Below are 21404 nucleotides of genomic sequence, written 5' to 3' on the forward strand. Positions count from 1 at the left end.
AACATGAACTAACATGATCCACGCACACCAAGACAGTCGTGAAGAGGGCACGACGAAACCTACTCCCCCTCAGGAGACTGAAATGATTTGGCATGGGTCCTTAGATCCTCAAAAGGTTTTACAGCTGCACCATCGAGAGCATCCTGACGGGTTGCAACACTGCCTGGTATAGCAACTGCTCGGCCTCCGACCGCAAGGTACTACAGAGGGTAGTGTGTACGGCCCAGTATATCACCGGGGCCAAGCTTTCTGCCATCCAGGACCTCTATACCAGGTGGTGCCAGAAAGGGGCCCTAAAAATTGTCAAGTACTCCAGCCACCCTAGTCAGTGTCATGCCCTGACCTTAGAGAGACTTTTAATGTCTCTATTTGGTTTGGTCAGCGTGTGATTTGGGGTGGGCATTCTAGGTTTAGTTTTCTATGATTTTGTGTTTCTATGTTTTGGCCGGGTATGGTTCTCAATCAGGGACAGCTGTCTTATCGTTGTCTCTGATTGGGAACCATCCCTCCTTTCGGTGTGGGAAGTTGTCTTTGTTTGTTGGCACTATAGCCTTAAGCTTCACGGTTGGTTTGTGGATTGTTTATTGTTTTTGTCGGCGTCATATGAAATAAAGGAATATGTACGCTCACCCCAGTTCTTTCAACGGCCATAACACATAGACTGTTCTCTCTGCTACCACACAACAAGCGGTATCGGAGCGCCAGGTCTAGGTCCCCCCCCACGCTGCTGATAATCTCTGTTATTATCTATGCATAGCCACTTTAATAACTCTACCTACATGTACGTAATTACCTCAATTACCGTGACATGGTGCCCCCGCAAATTGACACATTAACTCTGTATTGGTTCCCCCTGTACATATCCCCGCTATTGTTATTTACTGCTGTTCTTAAATCTTTTGTTATTCTTAATTTCTATTTCTTTGGTATTTTCTTAAAACTGTATTGTTGGTTAATGGCTTGTAAGGAAGCATTTCACTTTAAGGTGTGTTGTTGTATTCGGCTCATGTGACAAATAATAGTTGATTTGATGGAAAGAGACTCTAGAAGAACACAACAGGCCATAATAGAAGAAGATAGACAAACGAGAAAGTAACAAACAAGAACCTGAGACAGCAACAGACAAGACACAGACAAGACAAGACAAACAGAAAGTGAAGAGATGGAAAGAGAACAGAGCTTCAAGTTGCTCTATATATATATAATTAGTGTTATTTATTTACACAAATTATAACCGATGAAATACAGACAGTGAAAAAGTAAAGCATGGTTTACAAAGAATTTGAATTCTAGGAAAAGGATCTAGGGAGGGATACGAATTTAGAGAAATCGTGTGTTTCAAGACCACTAATGAACAGACAAACCAGCCTCCCTTCCAGATTTGAACCTTCGACCTTTCGGTTACTAGTCCAACGCTCTAACCACTAGGCTATCCTGCCGCCACCCACTAGGCTACCCTGCCGCCCAATTGAGTACTGGCAGTTGGGAAGGTGCAAGTTACCTGAAAAATATCTAATCTCTCAATGTTAATCTCAAAGTGCATCGTTCAACTGTTGAAATTCTTTCTTTTTTTCAGGGGGATGATGCCCCAGGACCCTCCCAAATCCTTGAAATGCCCCTGCTGTAAAATAAATGTAATCTGTAGCCTAATAAACTGAAAACTTTCCTGTGTCGTAGTGGGAGCCTTCATCTGTAATCATGAAGTGCTTTGAGAGGCTGGTTATGGCACACATTAACTCCACCATCCCAGATACCCTAGACCCACTCCAATTTGTATACCGCCCCAACAGATCCACAGACGACGCAATTGCACACTGCCCTCACCCATCTACATAAGAGGAATACCTATGTGAGAATGTTGTCTATTGACTACTGCTCAGTGTTCAACACCATTGTCCCCTCCAAGCTTGTCACCAAACTTAGGACCCTGGGACTGAACACCTGCCTCTGCAACTGGATCCTTGACTTCCTGATAACAACCTGATAACAACCTCTGGTGCGGGTGGAGAGCTTCAAGTTCCTTCGTGTCCAAATCACTAAGAACTTAAAATGGTCCGCGACAGTGCCTCTTCCCCCTTAGGAGGTTGAAAAGGTTCTACAGCTGCATCACTGCTTGGTATGGCAATAGCACCGCCCTCGATCGCATGGCGCTACAGAGGGTGGTGCGGACAGCCCAGTACATCACTGGGGGCCGTGCGCCCTGCCACCTCTATATCAGGCGGTGTGAAAGGAAGGCCCGGAAAATCATTAAATACTCCAACCACCTAAGCCATAGACTGTTCTCTCTTCTTCCGCTCAACGAGCGGTACCGGTGCATCAATTCTGACACCAACAGGCTCCTGAACAGCCTCTATCCCAATGCCATAAGACTGCTAAATAGCTAACTAAATGGCTACAGGGACTCTGAGTTGAACCTTGTATTTTATTCTTATTTTTGCGCTGTCTCTATGCACACTCACAGGGCCCTACACACTACACACACACACACTGACACTCCAACAGACATACAAACACCCACTCTATCATTTGTTCACACACACACAACATGCACACACATTTACACTAACTCTACAGAAACCCACTCACATACAATCATCATATACACTGCTGCTACACTGTTTATCATATATCCTGATGTCTAGCCACTTTACCCCTATAAATACACTATATATACAAAAGTATGTGAACACCCCTTCAAATTTGTGGATTTGGCTATTTCAGCCACACCTGTTGCTGACAGGTGTATAAAATTGAGCACAATCAAATCTATTTATAAAGCCCTTTTTACATCAGCCGATGTCACACAGTGCTCTACAGAAACCCAGCCTAAAACCCCAAACAGCAAGCAATGCAGATGTAGAAGCACGGCGGCTAGGAAAAACCTCCCTAGAAAGGCCAGAACCTAGGATGAAACCTAGAGAGAACCAGGCTCTGAGGGGTGCCCAGTCCTCTTCTGGCTGTGCCGGGTGGAGATTACAGCACATGGCCATGATGTTCAAACGTTCATAGATGACCAGCAGGGTCAAATAATAATAATCACAGTGGTTGTAGAGGATGCAACAGGTCTGCACCTCAGGAGTAAATGTCAGTTGGCTTTTCGTAGCCGAGCATTCAGAGACAGCAGGTGCGGTAGAGAGAGAGTCGAAAACAGCAGGTCCGGGACAAGGTACACAGCCATGCAATCTTCATAGACAAAAATTGGCACTAGAATGGCCTTACTGAAGAGCTCAGTGACTTTCAATGTGGCACCGTCATAGACTGCCACCTTTCCAACAAGTCAGTTTGTCAAATTTCTGCCTGCTAGAGCTGCCCCGGTCAACTGTGCTGTTATTTTGAAGTGGAAACGTTTAGGAGCAACAACGGCTCAGCCGCGAAGTGGTAGGCCATACAAGCTCACAGAACGGGACCGCCGTGTTCTGAAGCTCACAGTGCATAAAAATCGCCTGTCCTTGGCCTCCACACTCACAACCGAGTTCCAAACTGCCACGGGAAACAAAGTCAGCACAATAACTCTTCGTCGGGAGCTTCATGAAATGGGTTTCCATCGCCGAGCAGCCACACAAGCTTAAGGTCACCATGCGCAATGCCAAGTGTCAGCTGGAGTGGTGTAAAGCTCGCCGCCACTGGACTCTGGAAACACGTTCTCTGGAGTGATGAATCACGCTTCACCATCTGGCAGTCCAACGGACGAATCTGGGTTTGGTGGATGCCAGGAGACGCTACCTGCCCCAATGCATAGTGCCAACTGTAAAGTTTGGTGGAGGAGGAATACTGGTCTGGGGCTGTTTTTCATGGTTCGGGCTAGGCCCCTTAGTTCCAGCGAAGGGAAATCTTAACTCTACAGCATAGAATGACATTATAGAAGAGTGCTTCCAACTTTGTGGGAACAGTTTGGGGAAGGCCCTTTCCTGTTTCAGCATGACAATGCCCCTGCACATTTTAAATATGATACTGGAACTAACCCTGTATATGGTTACTTACATTTTTCAGGTTCTTCATATTAGTTTTTGTTGTTGAAATTGTGTTTTTGTTCTACCTTAGTATTACATTGTTATTGATTACTGCATTGTTGGGGTTAGAGCTAGCAATAAAGGCATTTCAATGTTATTTTTTAAAATGACTTTACTCGCATAAAACTATGGATGAAAACATGGTTAGAGAGTCAGTTATATTATTAGCCTAACTAATACCTATCCAATCTTGGAATGAATAGTAGGCTCTCTTACATTAGTCTGCAAATGCAATACCGTATCATAAAAGGTTTATGTTTGTTGCTTCCCTTCCCTCACGTGCAGCCTACGCTATGGGATAATGTTGACTGCCAAAGTGCCTGCTTGCTACTCTGTCAGAAGAACTCAGTAGCCTTCATTGGTGTTTGAGGGCCTAACGTTTGTATGGTCCTTGTAATGCCCCTTGCGGACCCAGGTGCCCCAGTATTTGCTCTTTTAGGTTCTTAAACTGTTTCCATTGCAAGACGTAATGAACACACCCACGATAACACCTGCCTCAATAAGGGTTAATCCTTTTGGAGGGGATGTTAACAGGTAAGGGGTGCTACACTATATCCCTTCCATTCAGGAGAGAGTGCCCCCACACTTCACTATACCAACTCCCTCACGTGCGCACGCCTCTCCGATCGCCCCAAGACACCATCCCAGCTCTGCCACCTGTGTAGCGATTATTGCGAACGGCTAGTGTAACGCCCCTTGCTGGTCTCGAACCCAAGTATCCCAGCTCGTAGGCAGACCGTATAACCACTGAAATGATTGTCAATAAATGGTAACAGTTGCCTCTATGACTACATTTCAGAAGAGGTGTGTATCTGACAGAGACATGTCTCTACATGCCTGGTAAGTAATGCGGGTCGAGTACATGACTGTGGTGCAGAAGACTCCTCTAGATGGCAGTATAAGACTATTTGACTTATTTCTTTATGTCTGAAATCAAATGGATATTTAATCAAACACTGCTACAGGCACAAAGAAACAAACACTGCAATTATTAAATGCCGATTTCATTTGGTTTTAATAAGTCGCCTGATAAATCTTGACAAAAATTGCAACGTATTCCAGACTTTTCAAATCGAGGGGAGTCTGTTGCTATTCCCGATTTGCTGCCGAGGGAGACGTGTTGTGGACAGGTGTCCTGATTGGTCCTCCTGATTGAGGAAGAGAAGTAGCTTTGACTGTATTAAAATACTAAATAAACATTTATGATTCCTAGAGACTCCATATTGACATCCTCTTCATCGCTCTTGCTGTTCAGACCAGTCTCTCTGCAAAGTCCCGGTCTAGCGGGTTAAATAGAGTGATTGTAGGGTTGTAGAACTCAGGGGCTTAGTAGCAGGGGTTTGTGTGTGTCAGTGTGTGCGACCGGAGGCGGGGTGCAGCACAGTGGAAATTCTTACAAAGAACAAGCGACACACAGAGAATGATCTTTTCCTGAGACATTGGTTTGTGTACAGTGATGAATTTTTGAGCGAGCTGCATGTGAGAATCAAAAACTAGCCTCAGTGGTCATGTTTGGCTTCTACGAAGAATCCCACCAGGGGGTGGGGGGGAATTAGTGTTTCTCACTGGACAAGTCCAGGTAGACTCTCCCTGAAATTGCAACTAAGTAACATGTTCGCTGCAAACAGAACACTTTTTGAACTCTGTTTTAGTCCATTTTCTTTAGTTTGATGCCTAATGTATACGATCCAGTGCATTCGGAAAGTATTCAGACCCCTTCACATTATTATGTTACAGCCATATTCTAAAATGGTTAAAAACAACATTTCCTTGTCAATCTACACACAATAGCCCATAATGACAAAGCGAAAACAGGTTAAAATGTTTGTAAATGTACTAAAATAAAAACCTAAATACATTATTCAAGTATTAATATACCTTATTTATTTGAGTATTCAGACCCTTTGCTATGAGACTTGATATTGAGCTCAGGTGCATCCTGTTTCCATTGATCATCCTTGAGATGTTTCTACAACTTGGGAGTCCACCTGTGCTAAATTCAATTGATTGGACATGATTTGGAAAGGCACACACCTGTCTATATAAGGGCCCAAGGTTGACAGTGCATGTCAGAGCAAAAACCAAGGCATGAAGTTGAAGGATTTGTCTGTAGAGCTCAGAGACAGGATTTTGTCGATGCACAGATCTGGGGAAGGGTACCAAAATGTCTGCAGCATTGAAGGTCCCCCAAGAACACAGTGGCCTCCATCATTCGTAAAATGGAAGAAGTTGAGGCACCAAGACTCGTCCTAGAGCTGGCCGCCTGACCAAAATAAGCAATCGGGGGAGAATGGCCTTGGTCAGGGAGGTGACCAAGAAGCCGAGTTCCTCTGTGGAGATGGGAGAACCAGAAGGACAAACATCTCTGCACCATTCCAGCAATCAGTACAGTAGAGTGGCCAGACGGAAGTCAGTCCTCAGTAAAAGGCACAACAGCCTGCTTGGAGTTTGCTGGAAGGCACCTAAAGGACTCTCAGACCATGAGAAACAAGATTCTCTGGTCTGATGAAACCAATATTGAGCTCTTTGGCCTGAATGCCAAGCAACACGTCTGGAGGAAACCAGGCAAAGCTCATCACCTGGCCAATTCATCCCTACGATGAGGCTCAGTGGTTTCAGCATCATGCTGTGGGGATGTTTTTCATCAGCAGGGACTGGGGGTCCTCAGTCAGGATCGAGGGAAAGATGAACGGAGCAAAGTACAGAGAGATCCTTGATGAAAACCTGCTCCAGAACACTCATGACCTCAGACTGGGGTGAAGGTTCACCTTCCAACAGGACAACAACCCTAAGCACACAGACAAGACAATGCAGGAGTGGCTTCGGGACAAGTCTCCTTCAGTGGTCTCCTTCAGTGGCCCACTGAATATCCTTCAGTGGCCCAGCCAGAGCCCGGACTTGAACTTGATCGAACATCTCTGGGGAGATTGGAAAATAGCTGTGCAGCAACGCTCCCCATCCAACCTGACAGATCTTGAGAGGCTCTGCAGAGAAGAATGGGAGAAACTCCCCAAATACAGGTGTGCCAAGCTTGAAGACTCAAGGCTGTAATTGCTGCCAAAAGTGCTTCAACAAAGTACTGAGTTTTAAGGGTCTGAATACTTATGTATATACACTTTTTTTTGTAGCAAAAATTTCTATAAACCTGTTTTTTCTTTATCATCATGGGGTGTTGTCTTTAGATTGATGAAGGAAAACATTATTTAATCTATTTTAGAAAACGGCCATAACGTAACAAACTGTGGATAAAGGATCTGAATACCTACCGGATGCACTACAGTTGCAAAAGCATAGTCAACAAGGGTAACTTTAGTCAACTTCTTTCACCATCGAGAGGGAACACTAGATTACTCCCTCAACCACAGATCATTCTGGAGCTTCTTATACTGATCACTGGAAATACTGTACTCCATCCTTCACATTGTCATCCATGTGTGCCTACTGCCTAGTCTCTGTGCCTTGCTGGACGAACCCAGAACCTGGATCTCAACTCTCCAACTCCAAACCTTGCCTGGTTACCCTTTCACATTGTTCCAGCCAAATAACATTTCTTCTCCACAATGAGTCTGGATTTGTATGTAGTGATTGATAAAGTAGCAGACATAAATTCAGGGTGAGTAATTAGGCAATGTTGAGCTACAAATCATCATACAGCCTCAATATGGGTACTATGGTTCTCTTCTCTTTTTTTATTCATGGGAATTCTGTTGTAATTTAAAAGGACTGAGAATGAACTAAATTGTGGCTGCTGTATGTAAGAATCATAGTGATAAATATGGACCTGTCCCTCATTTAAGGGGACAAAACACATGGATGAATTTCCTTCAGTAAAATGTGCTCAAAATGTTTTTTTTCTTCTTGAAACAGAAACCTATAAACAAAACAATCATTTTTTTAAGTTTTTAAGGCTAAACTTTTCATCGTTTAAAGAAATGAATGCAGCTTATATACATGAACTCAAAGGCAACTTAAAATAAAGACTCTTCATTAATCTGATATCTTGAAGGACCTGTGACCATAACATACAATCATTTTTTCCCCCATTCTCATTGCGGCAACAAAAAGAGGAAAAACAAACCCAGAATAGTGTGACATTTATCAGAACTATTTTCTGTGTGTGTGTGTGTGTGTGTGTGTGTGTGTGTGTGTGTGTGTGTGTCTGTGTCTGTAAATTGAAAAAGCAATTTCAACTTCTTGACTTTTGCTAATTAGAACATTGGTATGTGATAAAACAATGGGACATTTTTCTTTTGATACTCTCATGAGTATGAAACAATTAAAACAGTGGAGGAATATTAGAGCATTTAATCGACAAAAATGAACCTTCTCAAACCTGTTATTCCATCATGTACAAGTCAATCACAATAGTTCCTTACTTTTCTATATATATTTCTATATCTTTTGTACGAAATCTGTTTTTCCAAGTTGGAAAAGTAGAAAGACCCAGTCTTTTTGTGTGGTCTTCTTTGACAAGTCCATGCCTGCAGTCCTCCTCTGAGAAACGCAAAAAGTGTCTGGAGTTAGTCACTCTGCTTGTCCTGTCCGTTTGTCTGTCCCCATTTCCGGCCAGCCTCTCTGAGTGGACCAGTGTTCACAACTCTGACTGCTCCTTCCTGTTCCTCCCCTCAGTCTTTCAGGTAGAGGTGGGGAGAGGTGATTGTGGAGGAGGCAACGGACAGAGGAGATGTCAGCAGTGTTCCACAGTATGGTCATTCAGAGAAATCCTGCCGCCACCTTTACGCCATTTTCCAGACAGTGTCTTTGAGAGGGAGGAGCAGGAGAGGGTGTGTCACGCGGGGGGAGGAACACTTGAAGAGCACGCCGGTCTCTGTGTCCAGCGAGGACCCCCCAAAGCACAGGGAGATTGAAGTGAATGAGGAAAAAGGAGGGCTTGCTACGGCGACTGTGTGGTGGGGCTGGGGCTGCTTTGGGCGGAGCTGGGGGACAGGCTGGGGCTGCAGCTGCCTGGGGGGGCTCCGCTGGTCCGGGTGCCCGTGGCCCCGTTCTCCAGACCCTCAGAGTTCTCCAGCATCTCCTGGATGAGAGGGGGCATGGAGCCCGGGATCTCCATCTTCAGGGTGATGACACGCTCAGCTCCTGAGGAAGGGTGGGGGGACAGAGGGGAAGAGGAAGGCATCGATTAGGTAGGAGGACCAATATACGGTGTTAGTCTGTTGTGGGCATTCAACCCCTTTATGAATTAGTCACATTTGACTTGGATCTACAATACATTTGCAATGACAGAATAGATCATGTAGACCTTTAGAAAATATAACATAAGGCTAATTGACACAGAAGTATATGACTGATCCACAGCTGTGTGTAGATCGATGTATCGGACTGCCTCTCACCTTTGGCGCTAATGCTCCTCAGGTCGGTGATTTTCATCAGCATCTTTGGGAACATGTGTGGTTTGTGAGGCCTCCTCTTCCTCACGTAGATCTTCAGAGCCTCCAGTAGGGGCTCCTGTAGTACGTCCACCTTGTCTGCCTGCTCCAGGTCCTGCCGATCTACGCACAGCCAAACACAATACCGGGTGTGTTCAGTCAGGTGGAACGTAATAAAACAGAGCTCACACTAAGCTGTATTCTACAATTGCGGTTCATCATATTTGCACGACATTACCAGATTAGCTACACCTCCTGAACTATCGCCAGGTAGGTCAATACTGAGAATGTCTAAGTACACATTGTAACGTTTTTACTATTAACCCTTAGCCTACAATTTCCACGGTCCTGTGGAAAATCGAATCATCCGCCGTATCTGCGGTGAAAGGTGGCAGAGATGGAGTGGTGTCTGTCAGACCATGAGAAAATCCCCAAAATCAGTCTTCTCGTGAAAACGTGTGTAGCGTCTGAACGGTTTGGCCTACACACTAATATGACCCCTCTGTGGACAGCTGAGACTGAACGGTTTGGCCTACACACTAATATGACCCCTCTGTGGACAGCTGAGACTGAACAGTTTGGCCTACACACTAATATGACCCCTCTGTGGACAGCTGAGACTGAACGGTTTGGCCTACACACTAATATGACCCCTCTGTGGACAGCTGAGACTGAACAGTTTGGCCTACACACTAATATGACCCCTCTGTGGACAGCTGAGACTGAACAGTTTGGCCTACACACTAATATGACCCCTCTGTGGACAGCTGAGACTGAACAGTTTGGCCTACACACTAATATGACCCCTCTGTGGACAGCTGAGACTGAACGGTTTGGCCTACACACTAATATGACCCCTCTGTGGACAGCTGAGACTGAACAGTTTGGCCTACACACTAATATGACCCCTCTGTGGACAGCTGAGACTGAACAGTTTGGCCTACACACTAATATGACCCCTCTGTGGACAGCTGAGACTCACATTAGGACACCCCCAGCCTCACAAGACTCTTCTGCAGGTCCCCTGGGACCAGTTTAAAAAATGGGATATCGTTTAGTGCCTATAATAAGGGGATGAATACATGTCATAATTCCCTGATCTTTCTTATATCTCTCAGATATTGTACAGACACTTCAGAAGTAACTTTCTTTCTTTACATGTATTTGTTGGACCATCTATTGTTGCATGTAGTGAATCTGTTATTCAATGTGTTTCTATTGGATAATAGCAGTAATGCCAAATTCAATGTTTCATCAAATAATAATAATAATCCTATATTTCTTTGATACCTTAAGGGGTCTTAAAATTCTAAATCAAATAGATAAATTATCCTTGGTATGACCATCTTAAAACAACTCCATATGTTAGCTTGGAACCCCCTCGGCTTAGACTCTAGAGGTTTAACCACTAAATGTTTCTCAAGATACAGCACTAGTCTACATTCCTAGTTTTGGGCCTGTCCAATGTGTGAATGCTGGAATACGATAGTGTTAGTGGCCTATAATGAGAAGAGATGTGACCAGACCTATTTGTTTAAGACGGAGACACCTTCACAGCCAAATGAAGATGAGGCAGATTAACCCCTACCCTACCTGGACACAATGTCATTATCAGCTTCAATCACTGTGTATGGGTGCGTGTGTGTATGCAGTAGTATAGGGTCCAAACAGCCGCAGTACCTCCACACAGCAGACAGATGGCGCTGAGCAGCCCCGTCTCAGCATCATCCATCTCCAGGGGGAGGAGCTGGTTGGCGAAGGCGAACACCAGGTCGGTGAGCGGTCCGAAGCCGGCATTGTGCATCTGGGTGCGGTTTAGCGTCAGGCCATCAGAGAACGTCATGGTGTCCTGCTCCGGTGTGTAGCGCGTGCAGATCCGCAGAATCTGAAGGAGCATGTCAACAAATCTAATGTGTGGGCCAATCATGCAATAGCACAGGGATGAATCGATAAGTAGCTGACACGTCAGCAATCCTATGATCAGATGTTATATAATAACAGTGGTCACCACTCATTTATCCTGGGCCTGAACAACTAGATGGTGTGCAGGTTTTTACACCACCCCAGCACTAATACATTAGTTTCAACTAATTAAGGTGATATGGTGTTTTAATGCTGGAACAAATGCCGGTAGTCCCCCCTCAGATGGACCAGGACCAGTGTTGGTGAGCGACTCAAACCTGACCCTGAAGAGCGATCTGAGATGGTGCGCAGGAATTTGTTCCAGACCGCCATTAGCAGAGTGAACCAAAGGCGGTCCTTACCAGTATGTCCAGACAGGCGGCCTTGAGCAGGGTGATCTGGTCAGCGATGGTGAGCGTGGTGAAGCCAGGAAGCTGCTTGGCGAACTCCACCGTCTTGATGATACACTTGGTGGACAGCTCACTGAACTTGTCCCACAGGTCCACGTCCAGAGCCACACGCCTCTCTGAGCTGTTACTCTGAACGAGAGAGAGGGACTAGTTAGAGTTTGAGTGCTAACAAGTCTTTATTGGACGAAGTGTTACATTTAAGGCTCCACACAGACATGTTTTACAAAGCAAATCAAATACATGTACTCTGGATATGAGAATAAAAGGTAGCAGCACCAATAAGGTTCTGAAGCAATACTTAAACAACACTTTGAAGAATCATTCGGTAAGCCTTTTACTGCAGTGGGCTAAATCAGGGTCACACAGAGTGTTTCTTTGTAGTCTTAAACTAAATAATACAATGCCTTTGGAAAGTATTCAGACCACTTAACATTATGTTACGTTACAGCCTTATTCTAAAATGGATTAAATAAAAAATGTCATCAATCTATACACAATACCCCATAATTACAAAGCGAAAACAAAGAAATACCTTATTTATTTAAGTATTGCTTTGCTATGAGACTCAAAATGTATCTCAGGTGCATCCCGTTTCCATTGATCATCCTTGAGATGTTTCAACAACTTGATTGGAGTCCACCTGTGGTAAATTCAATTGATTGGAGAATGATTTGGAAAGGCACACATCTGTCTATATAAGGGCCCACCGTTGACAGTGCATGTCAGAGCAAAAACCAAGCCATGAGGTTGAAGGAATTGTCCATAGCGCTCCGAGACAGGATTGTGTCGAGGCACAGATCTGGGGAAGGGTACCAACAAATGTCTGCAGCATTGAAGGCCTCCAAGAACACAGTGGCCCCCATCATTCTTAAATGGAAGAAGTTTATAACCACCAAGACTCTTCATAGAGCTGGCCGCCTGGCCAAACTGAGCAATCGGGGGAGAAGGGCCTTGGTCAGGTAGGTGACCAAGAAGTTGATGGTCACTCTGACAGAGCTCCAGAGTACCTCTGTGGAGATGGGAGAACCTTCCAGAAGGACAACCATCTCAGCAGCACTCCACAAAATCAGGTATTTATGGTAGAGTTGCCAGACAGAAACCACTCCTCAGTAAAAGGCACGACAACCCACTTGGAGTTTACCAAAAGGTACCTAAAGACTCTCAGACCATGAGAAACTAGATTCTCTGATGAAACTAAAAATTTAACTCTTTTGCCTGAATGCAAAGTGTCACGTCTGGAGGAAACCTGGCACCATCTCTACGGTGAAGCATGGTGGTGGAAGCATCATGCTGTGGGGATGTTTTCAACGGCAGGATCGAGGGAAAGATGAACAGAGAAAAGTACAGAGAGATCCTTGATGAAAACCTGCTCCAGAGCGCTCAGGACCTGAGACTGCGGCAAAGGTTCACCTTCCAACAGGACAACGACGCTAAGCACACAGACAAGGCAACGCAGGAATGGCTTTGGGACAAGTCTCTGAGCGTCCTTGAGTGGCCCAGCCATAGCCCGGACATGAACCGGATTGAGCATCTTGGGCGGGACCTGAAAACAGCTGCGCAGCAACGCTTCCCATCCAACCTGACAGAGCTTGAGAGGATCTGCAGAGAAGAATGGGAGAAACTCCCCAAATACAGGTGTGCCAAGCTTGTAGCATCATACCCAAGAAGACTCAAGGGTGTAATCACTGCCAAATGTGCTTCAAAAGAGTACTGAGTAAAGGGTATGAATACTTACAGTTGAAGTCGGAAGTTTACATACACCTTAGCCAAATACATTTAACAAAAGTTTTTCACAATTCCTGGCATTTAATCCTAGTACAAATTTCCTGTTTTAGGTCAGTTAGGTTCACCACTTTATTTTAAGAATATGAAATGTCAGAAAAATAGTAGAGAGACTAATATATTTCAACTTCTACCTTTGTTTTCTTTCATCAGATTCCCAGTGGGTCAGAAGTTAGTATCTGGTAGCATTGCCTATAAATTGTTTAACTTGGGTCAAACATTTCGGGTAGCCTTCCGCAAGCGTCCCACAATTCTGGCCTATTCCTCCTGACAGAGCTGGTGTCACTGAGTCAGGTTTGTAGGCCTCCTTGCTCGCACATGCTTTTTCAGTCCTGCCAACAAATTTTCTATAGAATTGAGGTCAGGGCTTTGTGATGGCCACTCCAATACCTTGATGTCGTTGTCCTTAAGCCACAACTTCGGAAGTATGCTTGGGGTCAATGTCCATTTGGAAGACCCATTTGCGACCAAGCTTTAACTTCCTGACTGATGTCTTCAGATGTTGCTTCAATATATCCACATAATTTTCCTACCTCATGATGCCATCTATTTTGTGAAGTGCACCAGTCCCTCCTGCAGCAAAGCACCCCCACAACATGATGCTGCCACCCCCGTGCTTCACGGTTGGTATGGTGATCTTCTGCTGGCAAGCCTCCCCCTTTTTCCTCCAAACATAACGATGGTCATTACGGCCAAACAGTTCTATTATTGTTTCATCAGACCAGAGGACATTTCTCCACAAAGTAAGATCTTTGTCCCCATGTGCAGTTGCAAACCGTAGTCTGGATTTTTTACGGTGGTTTTGGAGCAGTGGCTTCTTCCTTTCTGAGCGGCCAGGATATGTCGATATAGGACTCGTTTTACTGTGGATAGAGATACTTTTGTACTCGTTTACTCCAGCATCTTCAAATCAAAGTTTATTTGTCACGTGCGCCGAATACAACAGGTGAAATGCTTACTTACAGGCTCTAACCATTGGTGCGGAAAAAAGGTGTGTGTGTTTGTGTGTGTAGGTAAGTAAAGAAAACAGTAAAAAGACATTTGAAAAAAGAGTAGCAAGGGTGTATACAGACACCGGTTAGTAGCAAGGCTATATACAGACACCGGTTAGTAGCAAGGCTATATACAGACACCTGTTAGTAGCAAGGCTATATAGAGACACCTGTTAGTAGCAAGGCTATATACAGACACCTGTTAGTAGCAAGGCTGTATACAGACACCGGTTAGTAGCAAGGCTGTATACAGACACCGGTTAGTCAGGCTTATTGAGGTAGTATGTACATGTAGGTTTCATTAAAGTGACTATGCATATATGATGAACAGAGAGTAGCAGTAGCGTAAAAAGAGGGGTTGGCGGGTCACAATACAGATATCCCGGTTAGCCAATGTGCGGGAGCACTGTTTGGTCGGGCCAATTGAGGTAGTATGTACATGAATGTATAGTTAAAGTGAATATACACGTGATAAACAGAGAGTAGTAGCAGCGTAAAAGAGGGGGCACACAATGCAAATAGTCCTGGTAGCCATTTGATTACCTGTTCAGGAGTTTTATGGCTTGGGGGTAAAAACTGTTGAGAAGCCTTTTTATCCTAGACTTGGCACTCCGGTACTGCTTGCCATGCGGTAGTAGAGAGAACAGTCTATGACTGGGGTGGCTGGGGTCTTTGGCAATTTTTAGGGCCTTCCTCTGAGGTCCTGGATGGCAGGCAGCTTTGCCCCAGTGATGTACTGGGCCGTACGCACTACCCTCTGAAGTGCCTTACGGTCGGAGGCCGAGCAGTTGCCGTACCAGGCTGTGATGCAACCAGATGCTCTTGATGTTGCAGCTGTAGGTCCTTTGCTGTTGTTCTGGGATTGATTTGCATTTTTTGCACCAAAGTACGTTCATCTCTAGGAGACAGAACGCATCTCCTTCATGAGCAGTATGACGGCTGTGTGGTCCCATGGTGTTTATACTTGCATACTATTGTTTGTACAGGTGAACATGGTACCTTCAGGCATTTGGAAATTGCTCCCAAGGATGAACTTATGACTTATGGAGGTCTATAATTTTTTTTCTGAGGTCTTGGCTGATTTATTCTGATTTCCCCATGATGTCAAGCAAAGAGGCACTGAATTTGAAGGTAGACCTTGAAATACATCCACAGGTACACCTCCAATTGACTCAAATTATGTCAATTAGCCAATCAGAAGCTTCTAAAGCCATGACATTATTGTCTGGAATTTTCCAAGCTGTTTAAAGGCACAGTCAACTTAATTTTGTAAACTTCTGACCCACTGGAATTGTGATACATTGAATTATAAGTGAAATAATCTGTCTGTAAACAATTGTTGGAAAAACGATACAGCCCGACAGGATTAAGTCACCGCCTGGTACGGCAACTGCTCCGCCCACAACCATAAGGCTCTCCAGAGGGTAGTGAGGTCTGCACAACGCATCACCGGGGGCAAACTACCTGCCCTCCAGGACACCTACACCACCCGATGTCACAGGAAGGCCATTAAGATCATCAAGGACAACAACCACCCGAGCCACTACCTGTTCACCCCGCTATCATCCAGAAGGCGAGGTCAGTACAGGTGCATCAAAGCAGGGACCGAGAGACTGAAAAACAGCTTCTATCTCAAGGCCATCAGACTGTTAAACAGCCACCACTAACATTGAGTGGCTGCTGCCAACACACTGACTCAATTCCAGCCACTTTAATAATGGGAATTGTGGTAAAATATATCACTAGCCACTTTAAACAATGCTACTTAATATAATGTTTACATACCCTACATTACTCATCTCATATGTATATGTATATACTGTACTCTATATAATCTAGTGCATCTTTATGTAATACATGTATCACTAGCCACTTTAAACTATGCCACTTTGTTTACATACCCTACATTACTCATCTCATATGTATATACTGTACCCTATATCACCTACTGCATCTTGCCTTATGCCGTTCTGTACCATCACTCATTCATATATCTTTATGTACATATTCTTTATCCCTTTACACTTGTGTGTATAAGGTAGTAGTTTTGGAATTGTTAGGTTAGATTACCCGTTGGTTATTGCTGCATTGTCGGAACTAGAAGCACAAGCATTTAGCTACGCTCGCATTGACATCTGCTAACCATGTGTATGTGACAAATAACATTTGATATGATTTGATTTTGATTTGATTAATAACAAGAAATTTGTGGAGTGGTTGAAAAACGAGTTTTAATGACTCCAACCTAAGTGTATGTAAACTTCCCACTTCAATTGTATGTGAATGTGAAATTTCAGTTTATTTTTTACAACTTTTGCAAAAATGTTTAAAAAAAGACAGACACTTGTATCACGTCAGATATAGAGTTGAAATGTTTTGAGTTTGCATCCCAATATTACACTTTATATATATAACAGAAGACTGAAATAACAAAACCGTTTGACATAGAAAGACTAGATTTTTTTCTGAATCATGAAAAATATGAATAACATTCCACCCATGAGGCCACTAGGTCATTAGACTGCAGGAAAGGGCTACAATATCAAACAACAGATGAGTGAATTCGCTGCACTGGTTTGTCTATAAGATTGTGTATGTACAAACACATATATACAGTATTGTGGTGCTCACCGTAGTGTATTTGCCCAGCTGGCAGAGCGAAGGGAAGGTCTCCTTATGCGCCTTGCTGACCCTGTTGATCATCTGCTCCGTCTCAATGCTCAGCACGTAGCTCTCTGTGCTCTCCTGCTTCTTCTCATCCTTCTTCTTCTTGTTCCGGTCGTTCCTCACCGCTGAAGGGAGAGAGAGAAGGACGAGAAGCAAGGTTTAGATACAGGGCGGATATTTAGTAGTGGAATGTAGAAGTTAAATAAAAAAATAAAAAGGTTAGTTGAAAAGGGTGCTTTACAAACAGTCTAGGAAGGATACTGCATTTCCCGCCTAAACTAGAAAGCAATTCTGATATCAATGACAGAAGGAAAACTTACATCAAACGGCAAGACCATCAGTGAAATTACACTGTTGGTGAAGCACCCAGGACTTCACTTGTGTTGGGGGAACAAATCGTGGAACATTATTCAAATTGCGTGGGTATCTAAACCGAAACCAAGAGGGGACTGAGATATAAACTAGAGGTAGCAAAAGGGCAAGAGCAGGAGGTAGTGTAGGTAGGCTAGCTAGCAGGACAGGTACACGATGGAAGAGGATGATTAAGTTGAGGTAGGAGAACAAAAAGCTGCAAGGGCCACTGTAGCTAAGTAGCAACACATTCCAGCTCTGATCCCAGCTGGGAAGATAAACGACCATGAGAGGTCAGTGAAGGGGGGAGAGCGATATTACTGAGGAAAAGCCCTGGAATAATCCAAAAGGAAAGCTGGAGAAATGCCATTCCCTCCGCGAATGTAGCTACACTTACTCCCGAAATGACAAACACACCAGGCGTCGATGTTTTAAGCACTGGAAAGCCATTAGGGTATATCCAGCCCTCTCCCTCCTTCCCCCACCCCCTCCTCGGGGTGTATAGGTCTGACAGGGGGGTGAAGGGGGGCAGTGGGGGGAGGTTAGGTGATAAATAGCGTTGGCGGATAAGGTTGTACGTAATGCTGATAAATTGCTACTGCTTTCATTAGAGGCTCCGGCTAATCTAATAACATAATATGACAAATATCCAGGCAGTAATGGTTTAAAGGGCTCGTCTGAGCCCACAGCCCGCACGCTGCACAACCCCCTCCAGCATTCACTCTCACTCTCTCTCTCTTCCTCTTTCTTTCGTTCTTGCTGTTACACATTCCTCTCTTGCTCTTGTCTAATCCTCACTAGCTAGCTTGCTCCCCCTGTCCATGTCCCGCTCTCCCTCTCCAAGCGTCACATGTTATCTGATAGCTCTTCCCTGTGTTTTTGTTTCCCTCTTCTCTCTTCCACCTCTCTCTCTCTCCAGTCACCAGCTGTAGCCCCAGTTAGTAGTGGTGTTCTGTGCAGACCCAGCGGTCCCAGATCTCAACCCAGAGGTTACCCTTACAGATCTTGGATCAGCTTCCCCTTGTCCAAATCCTAACCTTTAACCATTAGAAGGACACACAAAACTTACCATAGATTAGTGTCTGTCTAAGGGCAACATCTGACAGGGGGGGACTGGCCCAGGGCCAGCCAGAGAGGGATTCACCATACAGGGACAACGCTCATTAATCAGTTCACAGACAGGCCTCCCTCCCTTGGATTACTTAGAGAGACAGGGGAGCTTCAAGTCTAGGAGTCAAACATTACACAACAGCAGAACCTTTGCTTTGCTATGTAAGCTCACCCTCACATCACTAAGACCCAAGGGACTGCAGATGAAATTAGCCTTAAAAAAAAAGAAGCCCTCCCCTCTGCTCTCTGTGGCTGTCACAGTGACTCAGCGGCCCAACCGCCATGTGTGTGAGAGAGAGTGTGTCTCGGGCCCTCCCCCTGCTCTCTGTGGCTGTCACAGTGACTCAGCGGCCCCACCGCCATGTGTGTGAGAGAGAGAGTGTCTCGGGCCCTCCCCCCTGCTCTCTGTGGCTGTCACAGTGACCCAGCAACCCAACCGCCATGTGTGTAAGAGAGAGTGTCTCGGGCCCTCCCCCCTGCTCTCTGTGGCTGTCACAGTGACTCAGCGGCCCCACCGCCATGTGTGTGAGAGAGAGAGTGTCTCGGGCCCTCCCCCCTGCTCTCTGTGGCTGTCACAGTGACCCAGCAACCCAACCGCCATGTGTGTAAGAGAGAGTGTCTCGGGCCCTCCCCCCTGCTCTCTGTGGCTGTCACAGTGACCCAGCAACCCAACCGCCATGTGTGCGAGAGAGAGTGTCTCGGGCCCTCCCCCCTGCTCTCTGTGGCTGTCACAGTGACCCAGCAGCCCAACCGCCATGTGTGTGAGAGAGAGTGTCTCGGGCCCTCCCCCCTGCTCTCTGTGGCTGTCACAGTGACTCAGCGGCCCCACCGCCATTAGGGGTCCGCTGGAGACGTTAAATTCATTCCTAAATAAAAGTAGGGCATCCTTAACGCAGAGACATTACCCGTGCTGACAAATTGGCACTGCAATCATAAGCCGCACAACACAATTTAATGCAGTCATTAAAGAACCATTAGCCGGGACTCGCGATCAGTCATGGAGAATTGCCGCGTGCAATAACTGGCGGGAGATCCATAGCAGGGCTAGCGAGGAGGAGAAATACAACAGCCATCCGCATTGTTGTGTGTGTGTGTGTGTGTGTGTGTGTGTGTGTGTGTGTGTGTGTGTGTGTGTGTGTAAAACGTGAATAGTCTCTACGTGAATCCTTTGTCTGATCTATGAGGGATTACATCTAGCATTCTCAAACGGTATGAGCGTGTAGCAAGGTCTTGCCCACTGATATGAACCAAATACTAGCAGTATCTTCATTGTAGCAAACAGTACTGTATTGTGTGCGGTATGCTAGAAGCAATACACAGACTCCCATCAATCAATAGTAGATTTCATAATACAGAAGGCTATTTTTGACAATGTGTCTGCATGAATCTGTATGAATATGTGCATGTGTGCACGTGTGTATACGCCTGTATGTACGAGAAAGAGAGAGGGGGCCGGCAGACAGACGGATAATTTGAGGGAGGAAAATGAAAACTGCGACAGGTCGTCCGTCACACAGATTAAATTCAATGGAAAGATAAAAATGTCAACGTTCCCCTGCTTCTCCTGCCTGCCTGCCTCTCTCTCTCTCTCTCTCTCTCGCTGCTCTGTAGCGGTGGAACAACGATGAAACTCGTTCTCCCTCCCGCTCCTACCCTCCTCTTCCTCTCATACATGCCGGAGATGCTAGGGCACAGCACGGGAGATGAAAACAGGGGATGAGGGATGGAGGGAAGAGGGGACAGAGGAAAGGGGGGTTGGGGGAGGAGGGGGGGGGGTGGCTGCTTACCCGGGGGAGCTGCCCTGTCCGCCCCTGGCCCCCCAGTCTGTCCCCTCCCGGTCTCCAATGGTGGGGGCGGCGGCTGGGGGCCCAACACCATCCCGCCTTTGGAGCTGGTGCGAGGAGCTGAGGCGACAAAGGAGGGGCACAGGTTTACCCCCTCGACAGGGCACAAAGTAACGAACACAGGGCTCCCCCTAGTGCAGTAAAGCCACCCCCAACCTACCACAGTAACACAGGGGGAAAAGTTCATGCTGGCAGGATAGGGTCATGTATACTGAAATTAACCTTCATATAACCTGAATGTTAATAATTAAATTCAAAACACAACTCAACAAATCCTACAACATGAATGGGCACATTCTCTGTCGTACACAGACTATATTCTACACACAAATTCACCGGTAGACAACAGATATCATACAAACGGAATAACATGTAGTACATCTGGCTCACTTAGTTAGAAACCAAATACAACCCCCCCCCCCCAACTTCATAACATAAATCAACTCAACAGTAATCACCAGCAGGTTTGTCAGAGTTTCAATGGAACGCCTAAGAAAAAAAAAAAAGTCAACATTGACATTGAAAAAGAGCATTTACCAGCCCTGCCTTTCCTTGACACCACTCGGGTTCTCTGTCTTTCCATAGTAACCCACATCCCTCTCTCTCTCTCGCTCTGCCTTGGCATGGCCACCTGGCACTGGTACTGGCAGTGATGTCGGAGTTGTCGAGCGGATGCAAGGTCACCGAGATGTCCCCTAGCAGAGTGGCCGTTCCTCCCAGCCTCCGCGGTGGCTCCCCGCAGGCCCCCAGATGGCCAGATCCTCCCCCCCACCACCCCTTTCGAAGTAGCACTGCAACACGGCTAAAGTTATCAGCCAGGACACAGGCACACAAATCAACACTACACCCTCACTCACCAGACACCAACATAACCCTCTAGTACAAACACACACAGACACAATGACTAAATAGGAGGGAGTATGGGAGTAAGAGTGAACCTATATGGGTT

The 21404-nt window shown here is 45.6% G+C and overlaps 1 protein-coding gene across 6 annotated transcripts in view; it reads right to left on the reverse strand.

The window, feature by feature from the left end:
* Positions 1–7679: 7679 nt before the first annotated feature.
* Positions 7680–21404, reverse strand: part of LOC109875680 (retinoic acid receptor alpha) — a 273460-nt gene continuing 259735 nt past the window's right edge. For 4 of the 6 annotated variants that reach the window (XM_031804751.1, XM_031804750.1, XM_031804749.1 and 1 more), the window contains 6 exons: positions 20399–20515; positions 17115–17275; positions 11662–11838; positions 11078–11282; positions 9362–9520; positions 7680–9107 (listed from right to left, as the gene is read on the reverse strand). In XM_031804751.1, coding sequence (XP_031660611.1) covers positions 8905–9107; positions 9362–9520; positions 11078–11282; positions 11662–11838; positions 17115–17275; positions 20399–20515 — 1022 coding nt within the window. In that variant the 3' untranslated portion in view covers positions 7680–8904. The remainder of the gene's footprint in view (positions 9108–9361; positions 9521–11077; positions 11283–11661; positions 11839–17114; positions 17276–20398; positions 20516–21404) is intronic. The other 2 variants (XM_031804752.1, XM_020468097.2) reach the window with 1 other exon arrangement.

The sequence above is a fragment of the Oncorhynchus kisutch genome, linkage group LG25 (genome assembly GCF_002021735.2).
Source record: "Oncorhynchus kisutch isolate 150728-3 linkage group LG25, Okis_V2, whole genome shotgun sequence".
Classification (NCBI taxonomy): domain Eukaryota; kingdom Metazoa; phylum Chordata; class Actinopteri; order Salmoniformes; family Salmonidae; genus Oncorhynchus; species Oncorhynchus kisutch.